The sequence below is a fragment of the Pongo pygmaeus genome, chromosome 16 (genome assembly GCF_028885625.2).
Source record: "Pongo pygmaeus isolate AG05252 chromosome 16, NHGRI_mPonPyg2-v2.0_pri, whole genome shotgun sequence".
In the NCBI taxonomy this organism is placed as follows: domain Eukaryota; kingdom Metazoa; phylum Chordata; class Mammalia; order Primates; family Hominidae; genus Pongo; species Pongo pygmaeus.
The window spans coordinates 84,035,305-84,048,152 of NC_072389.2; the positions used below are offsets into that span (position 1 = coordinate 84,035,305).

Consider the following 12,848-nt stretch of genomic DNA (forward strand, 5'->3'; position numbering starts at 1 on the left):
TACTCCCCCAGGTACCTGCTTGGCTTCCTCCTTCACTGTTCCAGTGTCACCTCCTGGACACTGACCCCTGACTCTGTTTCTGCATAATGCAGCCCATGTGCTCTCTTGTTCTTCTGCCTTTGTCTTGGAGTGCTTATTTCATTTGACTCTATATTCTACGCATATATTTGTTTGTCTCCCTCTAGAATGTATGTGCCATGAGGGCAAAGTGCTATTTTATTCACTGCTTTATTCCCAGGGCCCGGATTTACATGGCACACAGTAGGGACTCAATAAATCTTGAGTGGAAGGAAGACTTAGTTAGCACAGAACTTCTCCATCAAAATAAAAGTAGCCTCCACGAAGGAAGGATACCTAGAATTTAAATCCACTGCTTTGTCCCAGGGGCAGTGCTGTGGACTTTTGCCAGGGTCCGATCTTTAGTTGTGACAAAGACTGGAGGTTGTGGGGAACAGGGCCAAACCCAGTGAGGTAGCTTATCTGCTGGCCAGGAAGCCATGGAGGGCCTTCCCTACCCCTCTCAGGCTGCTACAGTGATTGTTCCCCCATGTCTGCAGCCAGCCAAGGTGCCCCACCCCAAAGCATCAGAGGAGAGAACCAGCCACCAGCCCAGAGGTGACAATAGGGCTGCTGTGTGCTATGGGCCCTTGGGTAGGGCATGGGCTCAGGCAAATGAGCCAGGGCACACACAGATATAGAGGCATGTGCACTGGCTGCGCTCTGCTTCCACTCCGGTGCCTGCCAGCATGGAGGACAGCCTAAAGCAGCTCAGCCTGGGGAGAGATCCTGAGGGGTCAGGGGACAGCCAGGCCCTGGCTGAGCTCCAGGAGCTTGCCCTGAAGTGGTTCATGGAGACACAGGCCCCCTTCATTCTACAGAACGGTGCCCTGCCTCCCTGGTTTCATGGATTCATCATCCACAAGTAAGGCTGCTTCTGCCCACAGGTCCCTCATAGCCCACAGCTCCTTGGGGCTGAGAAAATGGTCTGGGAACTCTGGATCAGACTGGTTCCCATCCTTTCCCTGGGCTAGGCAGGGGCCCTTGGAGGCGGGGGACAGGGGAACAGACTGAGGAGCGCCACATCCTCTGGTGGTGGCTTCTGTAGGCAGAGTCGGGGAGGGCAATGGCCTCTACTTTAGTACAAGTTGAGGATGGCTGGGGCTGCCAGGCTGCCAGAGGACAGAAAGAGGGCCAGGCCCTGACTTGATGAGTAACTAGGGGACCATATCTTTTATCGTCCAAACTGGAACACTATTAGTAACTAAGCTAGGAGAACCGTCATAAATGGGGCCATCCCAGGCAAACCTGGACGCACGGTTACCCTAGGTATAAAGGCCAAGATACAGGTTTGGCTTTCTATTTGGGCTGGCTCTCCAAGCAGCCAAAACACCTGATGAAGGAATGACAAATCCAGCCAGTCCTTAGGTCCTGGCACAGCACCTGCACAGAGCCAGGGCCAGCTTTATGGGCACTGACTCGTGCAACAGCACAGGGTCAAAAGGGCTCCACATTTGGTTTAATGCTCTGCTGTCACTGTCTGGAAATTCTAAATCATTTTGAACCAGGGGCCCCATGTTTTCATTTAGCACCTGGCCCTGCAAATGATTTAGCTGCATAGAGCAGGCACTCAGTATTTGGTGAGTAACTGAGTGAGGGAATACATATCTGGTCTGTGTACTGCCAAACCACAAGACAGCTGGAACTTTTCACCATGCCTCCAAAATATTTGGCACCATGTGGAAAATCTCTGTAACTGCCTGGGATTGAAGGGGACAGGAAGAGGAATGAGTCCCTTTTAGCTGCTTCAGACACAGCAGCATCTTCTCCCTGCAGAAGCTCGTGTGTAGTGCACATCCTGCAGCACTGTACACAGTGATTCTGAGGGAGGGACTCCCCACTAAACCTCAATATCTCCAGCTGGGTGGATTTATTCTTGCTACACAACCATCCAGGTGGAGAGTGGGTGGCCAGGGTCAGCAACCAATGTGCCTGCTAGTGAGGCTGCAGTGGGGAGTTGGGGGGTGCATATGGCTTCAGACCCTGACCCAGCCCCAGACAGTCTTGAACTTAATCATTTGGGCCCAGATAGACCACATGCTGAGCCCTGACAGGCCACAGACCCATCCACAGGTCTGAGTGGCTCCTCTGTAAAGGGTTGGAGGTCTGGAACCCAAAGGCATGGCCAGCAGGGATTCCGAGAGAGGCCTAAGTCAGGTTGCACCTGCTGCCATTAGGGCACAGACCCCAGCTAATGGCATGTCCTCTGCCCAGGCAGACGGAGCAGCTACTCAGGGACAAAGCTCTTGGTTCCTTCCTTATCCGCCTCAGTGACTGAACCACCGGCTACATCTTGTCCTACAGGTAAGAGGGGAAGCCCTCTGGGCAAGCAAACTCATCCTACCATAACCTAGCCTTGCAGATTAGTGCAGAGGCCCCACTGGCCCAAATTGCCTGGATTTCCCTGGGTCCTGACTCCTGACTCCCTCATTCATCCATCACATGCTCAGCAGACACTTCCTGAGCAGTGCTGGCCGTATGCTAGGGATGAAGCCGTGGCCTTCAAAGGAGGTGAGTGGGGTTCAGGGGAGGCTTCACAGAGGTGAACTTTGAACCTAGGACAGAAGGAAGAATACAAGTTGCTAGGCAGAAAGGAGGGTGTGGTTGGGGTTTAGGAGGGCGTCTCTGGTAGATGGAATGCCATGTGCAAAAATACAGAGGCATGAAAGACAAGGGTGCTGGGGGAGCTGCAGGTTGCTGGGTACAGCAGAACACTTGGTTCCTTTGGAGGAATGCCTGGAAGGGAGGGCGGAAAAAGCTTAGAATGGCCTTGGATGCCTGGCTAAGTCTGTAGACCATGAAGGATGATCTGGTTCAATGTATTTGCATAGGTCCTTTAGGCAGCCTATGGAGAGAGGACTGGAAGTCAGAGCTGGAGGTATGGGGGCACTGGGGACTCCTGCAATTGCCTGGATGTGAGATAATGAGGTCTGGGCTAGGGTAGGACAGTGGGGATAGAGAGAAGGAGACAAGGTAGCGAGGACAAAAGCAAAGATGGTGATGTCAGGTCTTGTCCCAAGAGTAGGTCGGTCAGGATGGGGAATTCAGAGGAGGTAAGAAGGCTTCCCTAAGTAGGGAGGGAGGCCAGGGCTCCAGAGTAAACTTAAAAGGCTTCAGATTCTGATTCAAAATTGTCACATATTCAGACTGCCCCAGTTCAAACCCTTACCTTGAGCAAGTTACTTTGCTTCTCTGTTCCCCCATTTCCTCATGTGTAAAATGGGAATATGATAGTACGTGCTTCATAGGCTTGATGAAAGTGTGCAATCAGTTGATACGTTTAAAACTGTTTAGCACAATGCATAAAATGTAGTAAGGACTTTAAATAAATGTTAATCATTGTTAAAATATTTTTATTCTGTGTGCCAGACACTGTGCTAGGCATTTTGAAATATACTAACTCAGTAGTTTTCAAATGTCTTTTGAGCTTTGGGGATTTTTTAATTTTCTTTTGTTTTGTTTCTTCCCAGATGAGATCTTAGGGAGAATACTAACTTACAAAAGAGACCAAAGTGGGACTGCTCAAAGGTATACAAATAGAAAAATGAACAGAATAGAGTCCCAAAACAGTCCCAAATGTTTGGTTACCAGATTTACAACAGAGGCATCACTGCAATTCCGTGGGGGAAAGGCTTGTTTTTTCAATAATTGGTGCAGGAGCAATTGGATATCTAAATGGAAAACAATTACTGCTACCTCATACCATACATGAAAATTAATTAATTCTAGATGGATCGTAGATCCAAGAAAGAAGAGCAAAACAATACCATTTCTAGAAGAAAACAGGAAAACATTGTCATAGGTAAATGAAAATGCCTTTGAAAATGAGAAGCCAAGATTTTTTAAACAGGACACAAAAAGCACGAATCTTAAAAGAGTGATTAATTTGATTTCCCTAAAATTAAGAATTTTTTAAAATTTATTTATTTATTTATTTATTTATTTTTTTGAGATGGAGTCTTGCTCTCTCGCCCTGGCCAGAGCACAGCGGCGCGATCTCTGCTCACTGCCACCTTTGCCTCCCGGGTTCAAGCAATTCTCCTGTCTCAGCCTCCCGACTAGCTGGGACTACAGGCACACGCCACCACACCCAGCTAATTTTCGTATTTTTAGTAGAGACGGGGTTTCACCATATTGGTCAGGCTGGTCTCGATCTCCTGACTTTGGGTGATCCACCTGCCTCAGCCTCCCAAAGTGCTGGGATTACAGGCGTGAGCCACTGCACCTAGCCAAAATTAAGAATTTTTATAATTCTTATAAAAATTTTATAATTCTTATAAAAAGATATTATTAAGAGAAGAAAAAGGTCAGGGTGCAGTCTTGAAGAAATTATCTATTAGAATACAAATATCTAACAAAGGACTCAAATCCAGAATATATAAAGACCTCGTACAAATAAGACGAAAACAGATAATTCAATAAATAAAAGCAAAAGAACTGAGCAGGCACTTTACCAAAAAGAAAAACTCAGAAGGCCCGTAAGCATATGAAAACATGTTCAGCATCATTAGCTATCAGGGAAACACAAATTAAAGCCACAATGGATGGCTATAATGGAAAGACAGAATATGTGGAACAACTGGAGCTCTCATACATTGCAATTATTTTATTTTATTTTATTTTTGAGATGGAGTTTCACTCTTGTCACCCAGCTGGAGTGCAATGGCACAGTCTCGGCCCACTGCAACCTCCGCCTCCAGGGTTCAAGCAATTCTCCTACCTCAGCCTCCCGAGTAGCTGGGATTACAGGCAACCACCATGACACCGGCTATTTTTTTTTTTTTTTGAATTTTTAGTAGAGGTGGGGTTTCACCATATTGATCAAGCTGGCCTTGAACTCCTGATCTCAAGTGATTTGCCTGCCTCGGCCTCTCAAAGTGCTGGGATTACAGGCATGAGCCACTGTGCCCGGCCCATTGCAATAATTTTAGAAAGCAATTTGGCATGATTTATTAAAGCCAAACACAAGGGTACCCTTGACCCACCAACTCTACTCCTTGGTATATTCTCATCAGAAATGAGTACATATTCACCAAAAGATATGTACAAGAACGCTCACAGCAGCTTTATTTATAACAGCCCAAATCTGGAAACAACCTAAATGTCTATCATCAGAATAGGTACATGGTGGATTCTTCATTAACTAGAATACTACATATAAATGAGAAAAAAAAGAAACTAATTCTACTGGGACATGAATCAATCTCCAAGATATAATGTTGAGTGAAAGGTGCTAGACACAAAAGAGAAGTATTATAGAAGTTCTCTAATGGGCAAGACTAATCTATGCTGATAGGTGTCAGAATGGTGGCTACCTTTGGGGGTCATTGACTGGATGGGAGTGCAAGTAGGTCTTCTGGGGTCTGGAAAGGTTTTATATCTTGATCTGAGTGGCAGTTACGTGGGAGGGTTCCTATGTGGAAATTCATCAAGCTGCACATTTATGATGTATGCACATCATTGTGTAGAAGTTATTCTTCTAGGAAAAAGGAAGATGAAGAGGGTGGGATTTTAGGGTGTGACTTTACAGGCCAAAGAGGGAGTGGGAGCTGGAACTCCATCATTGCAGCAGGGTGGGGAGTAGGGTGAGGTTGAGTTGTACAGGTGCAGGGTTGGATCCTGTCTTTATTTAAAACTTTGGTGTTTTGTTCATTGTGGATTTTTTTCATATATTTTGATTTTCTAAAATACTGCGTTATTCGTTTTCTTGATTGAGTTTTTTGGTGCCCCTTTAAATTTCGCACCCAAGATGAGTGCCTCACTTGCCTCACTCCAGTCACAGCCGTGCCCTCCCTGACTCCACCAGAGCAGGCTTAGGTACTTCCCAGGATCCCAGGGCTCCATGGTTTGAAAACCTCTCCGTAGATTCCTGAAGAACACACCATGGCTCCAAGTGGGGTACAGTGGCCCCAGGTCAGGCAGGTCTGTTCTGGATCAAGAGCTGGGACCCCTCTCCTGCACCCAGGCACAGAGCTCAGACCCTGGGCCAAGGCTGGGCTGCCTGTGACCAGCAGCCCCAGACCACAAGCACTTGTGTTGCAGGGGCAGCGATCGCTGCCGACATTTTGTTATCAACCAGCTTCGAAACCGGCGTTACATCATCTCAGGAGACTCCCAGAGCCACAGCACCCCGGCTGAGCTTGTGCACCATTACCAGGAGGCACAGCTCGAGCCCTTCGAAGAGACGCTGACTGCTGCCTGCCCCCGGGTAGGCACCCCACATCCCCAGGGTGAGGGTGATAGGGCAGGGAGCCCAGGCCTGGGGTATCCATCACTCAGGCATACTATTTTTCAAGCCCTCCCTATTTACTATCATCCAGGAGCACTTGGTGTGGGGTCATGATCCCTATTGGAAAAAGGGAGACTGTGGCGATGTCTTACCTGAGGTCAGAGACCTGGTGGGAATGTTGCAGTCTCTTACCAGCAGTCTCAGGCAGGCAGCTGGAGACTGGCTGGGCATGTGTGACCACACGTCTGCTGTATCCCCATGCCCCCAGCCAGAGGACAATGATCTGTATGATGCCATCACCCGGGGCCTCCACCAGCCCATCGTGGACCCAGAAAACCCGCCTGCCACGGCATCCCCCACAGTGGTCCCAGACAAGGCCGCCAGCCCCTGCTCTTCTCCAAAGCCCCAGGTCTCCTTCCTCCACGCACAGAAGATCCTGGATGTGAGTCCCCGGAACCTCTCCCAGGAGGAAAGCATGGAGGTGAGGAGCATTACGGGCCACCTAGAGTCAGGGTTGCCAGACCAGGGATGTGGGTGCCGTGCTCCCAGTCAGACCCTGAGGCCAGGCCAACCACCCTCTCTGGCTGTGGAGGGTGAGCCAGGCCCAGAGGTGCAGACCCAGCTTGGAATCACCCAGGGTTCACCCATGCCATGGCCTGCTGCTGGCAAGTTAGATTTGGTTCAAGCCTTGGCTTGGCCATTTTCTAGCGATGTGGCTTTAGGTGAGTCACATAATTTCTCTGAGCCTCAGTTTACCATGCCTGAGGTTCTTGTGAAGCTTGAATGAGAAAACGGATATGAAATGCCTGAACATCCCTTAGTAAGCTGTAGCATGGGGTGCCTGTGAGTCAATATTTTATTCTTCTCCATAGCAGCACCCCATGGACTCAGAAAGATTTTTTCTTTTTTTTTTTGAGACAGAGTCTTGCTGCGATGCCCAGGCTGGAATGCAATGGTGCAATCTTGGCTCACTGCAATCTCTGCCCTCTCCTGGGTTCAAGTGATTCTCCTGCCTCAGCCTCCCGAGGAGCTGGGATTACAGGCACCTGCCACCACACCCGGCTAATTTTTGTATTTTTAGTAGCAACGGGGTTTCAACATATTGGCCAGGGTCTTGAACTCTTGACCTCAAGTGATCTGCCCGCCTTGGCTAAAGTGCTGGGATTACAGGCATGAGCCACTGTGCCCAGCCATTTTTATTTTTATTTTTGAGACAGAGTCTCGCTCTGTTACCCAGAGTAGAGGGCAGTGGCACCATCTCGGCTCACTGCAATCTCTGCATCCTGGATCCAAGTGATTTTCCCTGCCTCAGCCTCCTGAGTAGCTGGGATTACAGGTGCACGCCACCATGCCTGGCTAATGTTTTTTTTTTTTTTTTTTTTTTGTATTTTTAGTAGAGACGGGTTTTCGCCATGTTGGCCAGGCTGGTCTCGAATTCTTGACTTCAGATGATCCGCCTGCCTCAGCCTCCCAAAGTGCTAGGATTACAAGCGTGAGCCACCGCGCCGGGCTGAAAGATTTTTCTTTATATCAGATCACAGCGTGCCAACGGCTTCTCCTCATATTTAGAATAAAACCTAAACACTTCACCGGGGCCCACAAGAGCCTCACCAGATGCCGTGCTACCCTCTGCTTCTTCACTGGAGGCTTCAGTGAAGCCTTTTCTCTGGCTTCTTTGGCCTTCTAGATCATCCTTGGACATACCAACCTTGCTCCTACCTCAGGGCCTCTGCACTGGCTCTACCGTCTGCCTGCGATGCTCTTCCTACAAGATATCCGCATGGCTTACACTCTAACTGCATTCCATTCTCTTCTTAAATATCATCACCTCAGAAACGCCCACCTACATGACAGAAAATGTTGCCTTCCCCACCTGCCATTCTCTCTGTCCCATGACGCTGCTTCGTTCTTCGTAGCACTGATCATGCCCCCACACTCCATTGTCTTGTGATATATTTGCCCATCATATAGCACATCAAACCATATTGTGCTACACAGCGCAGCAGTAGGCTGCCCATCTCCCAGATTAGAATATAAACTCCCAGGAGTTAGTCTTGCTCACCAGAGTCCTTGGCACCTAGGACACTGTCTGACACATAGTTGGTGTTCACTAAATATTTGTCAAATGAGTGATGGACTTGGAGATGGGCCACTCTGAAGGGAAATGGAGCAGTGAGTGGGTTTGGGGCCACTGAGGGACCAGTGGACCACAATGGAGGTGGGAGGAGGACAGGAGGGGAAAGTTGGGTGGGAGGTAGTGCTGGTGACCCAAGGCCTTGAATGCCAAGGTAAAGTACGAGTCCTAGGCTGGGTGCGGTGGCTCACACCTGTAATCCCAGCACTTTGGGAGGCCGAGACGGGTGGATCACCTGAGGTCAGGAGTTTGAGACCAGCCTGGCCAACTTGGGGAAAACCTGTCTCTACAAAAATACAAAAATTACCTGGGCATGATGGTGGGAGCCTGTAATCCCAGCTACTCAGGAGGCTGAGGCAGGAGAATAGCTTGAACCCGGGACGCTGAGGTTGCAATGAGCTGAGATTGCGCCACTGCACTATAGCCTGGGCGACAGAGCGAGACTCCATCTCAAAAAACAAACAAAAAAAAGAACAAGTCCTAGAGCATGAGCGCTGGAAGGGACCCTGAGTGTCATGTATCCAACCCTTGCATGTACAGGCAGGAAGACTACGGCCAAGACAGGGCGCCTCGGCTTATCTGAGAGAGTTTTTACTAGAGGTCATCTTAGTGATGGGCTGCCCCTTAAGAGTTTCTCTGTCCCTGTCTCCCCAGGCTCCCATCAGAGTGTCTCCACTCCCTGAGAGGAGTTCCTCCCTCCTGGAAGAGTCTTTTGGAGGCCCCAGTGACATCATCTATGCAGACCTGAGGAAGATGAACCAGGCACAGCTAGGCTTGGGCACAGAGGGGTCCGGCAGGCATGGGCCAGTTCCAGCTGGCAGCCAGGCCTACTCCCCAGGCAGGGAGGCCCAAAGGAGACTCTCAGATGGAGAACAGAACAGGCCTGATGGCCTGGTGCGCGTCCTCTCTGGGGTGAGCTCAGACCAGGGTCCCACAGTGTCTCCCACTTCCTGGGGGTGTTCTGATGCCATGGGATCCCTGGGGGCTACCTGGAGGCAGGAGTTTCCAAAGCTGAGCCAAGAGGCTCAGCCCTGCTCCCAGGGCAGCTCTGCAGATATCTATGAGTTCATCGGGACAGAAGGCCTCCTGCAAGAGCCCAGGGACACACCAGACCAAGAAGGCAGTACCTATGAGCAGATCCCAGCTTGCTGGGGTGGCCCAGCCAGGGCCCCACATCCTGGGGCCAGTCCCACATATAGCCCATGGGTCCATGGGCCCTTGGACCATGGCTACAAGAGGATCTCAGGGACCCCAGGGCTCTCAGAGCCTGGGAACACCTATAAGCAGACCCCAGCAACCAAGAGCAAGGAGACTGGACGGACACACAAGGTGAGCTCCATGATGGGGGTTGGGGGGGTAGCTCCCAGCCCTTAGAGAGCACCTGGTGGTAGGAGACAACCTGTAGCCCCCAGGCATAGGCAGGTCAGGTGACCACCACTACCTGGAAGTACACAGAATTGTCCAGCCCTAACATCTGCCTGGAAGTGGTGGTGATGGTGGTGGGAGAGGCAGCTGCTAGATTTGGATGTAAGATGGGGGCTTCCAGGCCCTTCTAAGGGCATTCTCTACAGCAGATCAGGGTTCCCGTCCCCTCCCTCTCAGCCTCTGCAGGGGTCTTAGCGCCTCTGGGAGCAGGAGAATGGCCCCTTTGCTCCTACTCCCTCGCCTTGTAGCTTTGGGCAAGACAAATTCCAGGACAACCAGTTAAACCTGAATTACAGATAAACAACAAATATTTTTGAGGCCAGGCATGGTGGCTCATGTCTGTAATCCTAGCCCTTTGGGAAGCTGAGGCAGGTGGATTGCTTGAGCTTGGGAGTTTGAGACCAGCCTGGGCAACGTGGCAAAATCCCATCTCTAAGAAAAAATACAAAAAATTGCCAGGCGTGGTGGCCTGTAGCCTCAGCTACCTGGGGGGCAGAAGCAGGAGGATCGCTTGAACCTGGGAGGTTAAAGTTTCAATGAGTCAAGATTGCACCACTGCACTCCAGCCTGGGAGACAAAGTGAGACCCTGTTTAAAAAAACAAACAAAAAACCAAACCAAAACAAAACAAAAACCATTTTAAAGTATGTCTTAAATACCACAATTATTCATTTGTTTATTCAAAATTTAAATTTAACCGGGCATCTATATTCTTGGTTAGCAACCCCACCCAGGACCTCCATTCCCTCATCTGTAAAATGGGCTGATCCTCTGCTTGTATCCAGGGGTAGGTGCCCAGAGGATAATGCTAGACATCCTCTCCTGCTCAGGACACAGCCCAGAGAGGGCTCTTGATGAACACAGCTATTATTCTGAGGATCTCTGGGGTGGTGGTGGTGGCAGTGGTGGTGGTGGTGTTGGTGGGAGAGGCAGCTGCTAGATTTGGGTGTAAGCTGGGGGCTTCCAGGACCTTCTAAGGGCTTTCTCTGCAGCAGACCAGGGGTCCTTTCCCCTCCTTCTCAGTTTCTGCAGGGGCCTGGTAAGTAAGGAGGAGAGGGGACCAGGAGTGTGGAGAGCGGTGGCCAGGAGTGGGCCTGGTCCAGGGTTCTCAGGGAGGCAGATGAACTCTCTGGAGCCCTCGGTCCCAACTACACTCTGCCTATACCCAGAGACAATAAAACCTGGGAGTCCCTTCCCCATGGGCAAGTCCTCTGATCTCAGTGAGGCACATGCAGATCTTCCTGCCCGAACTCCTGGTGGAAAGATCTTCCCAGGAAGTACTGACGGCTCCTCCCTCAGGGCAGGGCTGTGCCCACACACCCCATGGATAGCAGCCTTTGAGATCCTGACTCTCCGGGGACCACAGACCCGGCAGTGGAAACCCTCAGAAGCCACATCCCATGTCTGCTCTTTCCCTGCGGCTGCCCCATGTCCTCTCCCATCTCTGTGGGCCTGGGTACAGCCTCACCCCACACTACCTTGGACACCAGTGCATCCTGAGGCTCCCAGCTGTGGGTCAGGGGAGACCAGGGCACTCCAGGGAGGTAAGGTGAGGCCCGCCACCCTTTCTACCCTCCTCTTCCCCTTCTCTCCTTAGCCAGAAGAGGGTGAACCCTGCATCTGAAATTGGGGAGCTGAAGGTGGGATTTCAGGCACTGGGAAAGGCTTGTGGAATTAACCATCAGAATTCCAACCTGGCCTCATGTCCTGGGCTTGGGCCCCCAACCCAAGGTCAATGAGAGGTCCTCGGAGCCGGGGTCTTTCCCTCTCTGTCCAGCGACCCCAGGCCTCAGTATCTCCTCCTTCCTTGCAGCCTGACAAGCTTCGGAGGCTCTTCTTCACGGACAGGAAGCACAAATTCTGAGGGCCTGGCATCCGGCAGCCCACCAGTGTGTTTCCTGGTACCCAGGCCGTGCCAGGGGTTATCACAAAGGCCTCAGCTCACTTAAAGGCACCCTTTGCATCCTGAGACTCATCCAGCCTTCTACAGAACTAGGCTCCGAGACAGCCGAGGTGCCTGCCTGAGAGCAGGTGGAAGAAGACCTTCCAGCTGCCTGCAGCTCCTGGCTATGTCCTGCTTTCCTTGTGCCTCCCATCCATGCACAGGAGGGAATCAAGGCTGGAGAGGAATGAGACTGGCCAAAGGCAGGGGTCACCACCCCCATTTCTCAGATGAGCATGCTGAGGCCCAGGCAGACTGACTAAACCTGCCTCCCACTACTGAGCACTTACCCAATGTGTGGCAGGCTGTGTGCTAGGACAGACACCTTTCTAACTGGCCAAGTGACATCATGCAATTGCTACTGAGAACAAAACCAGTTCCCCTCCTTGTAGCCCCATCAGCGAAAAGGAGGGGAGGGCCAGAAGTCACATCCTCTGCTCCAGGCCTCTTTGCTCCAGCTGTGCCCTCAGGTCAGGCTGGCTCTTCCTGGAGCTCTGTCCCTCAGGAAGCTTCCTGTTTTGTGTGTCACTTCCCTTCCTATCCACATGTCCCCTTCTCTATAAGGGTAGACAGCTGGCTTGCTGCCCCGCTCCCAACTACCCCCAGGCCCGGAATGCAGAAAACAGGACTGATCATCTCCAGAGAGAACACCATAGGTGCCCCTCCTCCCTGCCCTGACCCTGGGCAGAGCTGGCTCAGGTCGCATTTGTGGGAAATCTACTCTTAGTGACCAATTGGCTATGCAGCTTTTCCTGAAATATAGGCCTGTAAGAGTCCCTCCCTCCTTGGGGGTTTAAGGATTGAGACTGAAGTAACTGTTCCTGTGCCTGAGTGGTCAGCACTCCCGAATGTTAACCAAAGATACTATCAGGGAATTCACGGAAGGTTCGGGGCATGGATGTGTTTTCCTCCCGATGGCACACGCACTGAGATCAAAGTTAGTGCCTAAAGCAGGAGGCACTGCCTAATGCTGAGAGGAGAGACGCCAATGGTGGGATTTCAAGGATCAGAAGCAAAGGTACACTCAAACATTTCCTAACATTAGCAGACATGGAGAGCACA

At 50.8% G+C, this 12,848-nt stretch overlaps 1 protein-coding gene across 1 annotated transcript; it reads left to right on the forward strand.

The window, feature by feature from the left end:
* Positions 1 to 746: 746 nt before the first annotated feature.
* SH2D7 (SH2 domain containing 7) lies at positions 747 to 11,708 on the forward strand. Its single transcript, XM_054450845.1, is given in 6 exon segments — positions 747 to 922; positions 2,272 to 2,361; positions 6,100 to 6,265; positions 6,555 to 6,767; positions 9,075 to 9,749; positions 11,658 to 11,708. Coding segments are annotated over 6 exon segments (1,371 nt in total).
* The last annotated feature ends 1,140 nt before the right edge of the window (positions 11,709 to 12,848 follow it).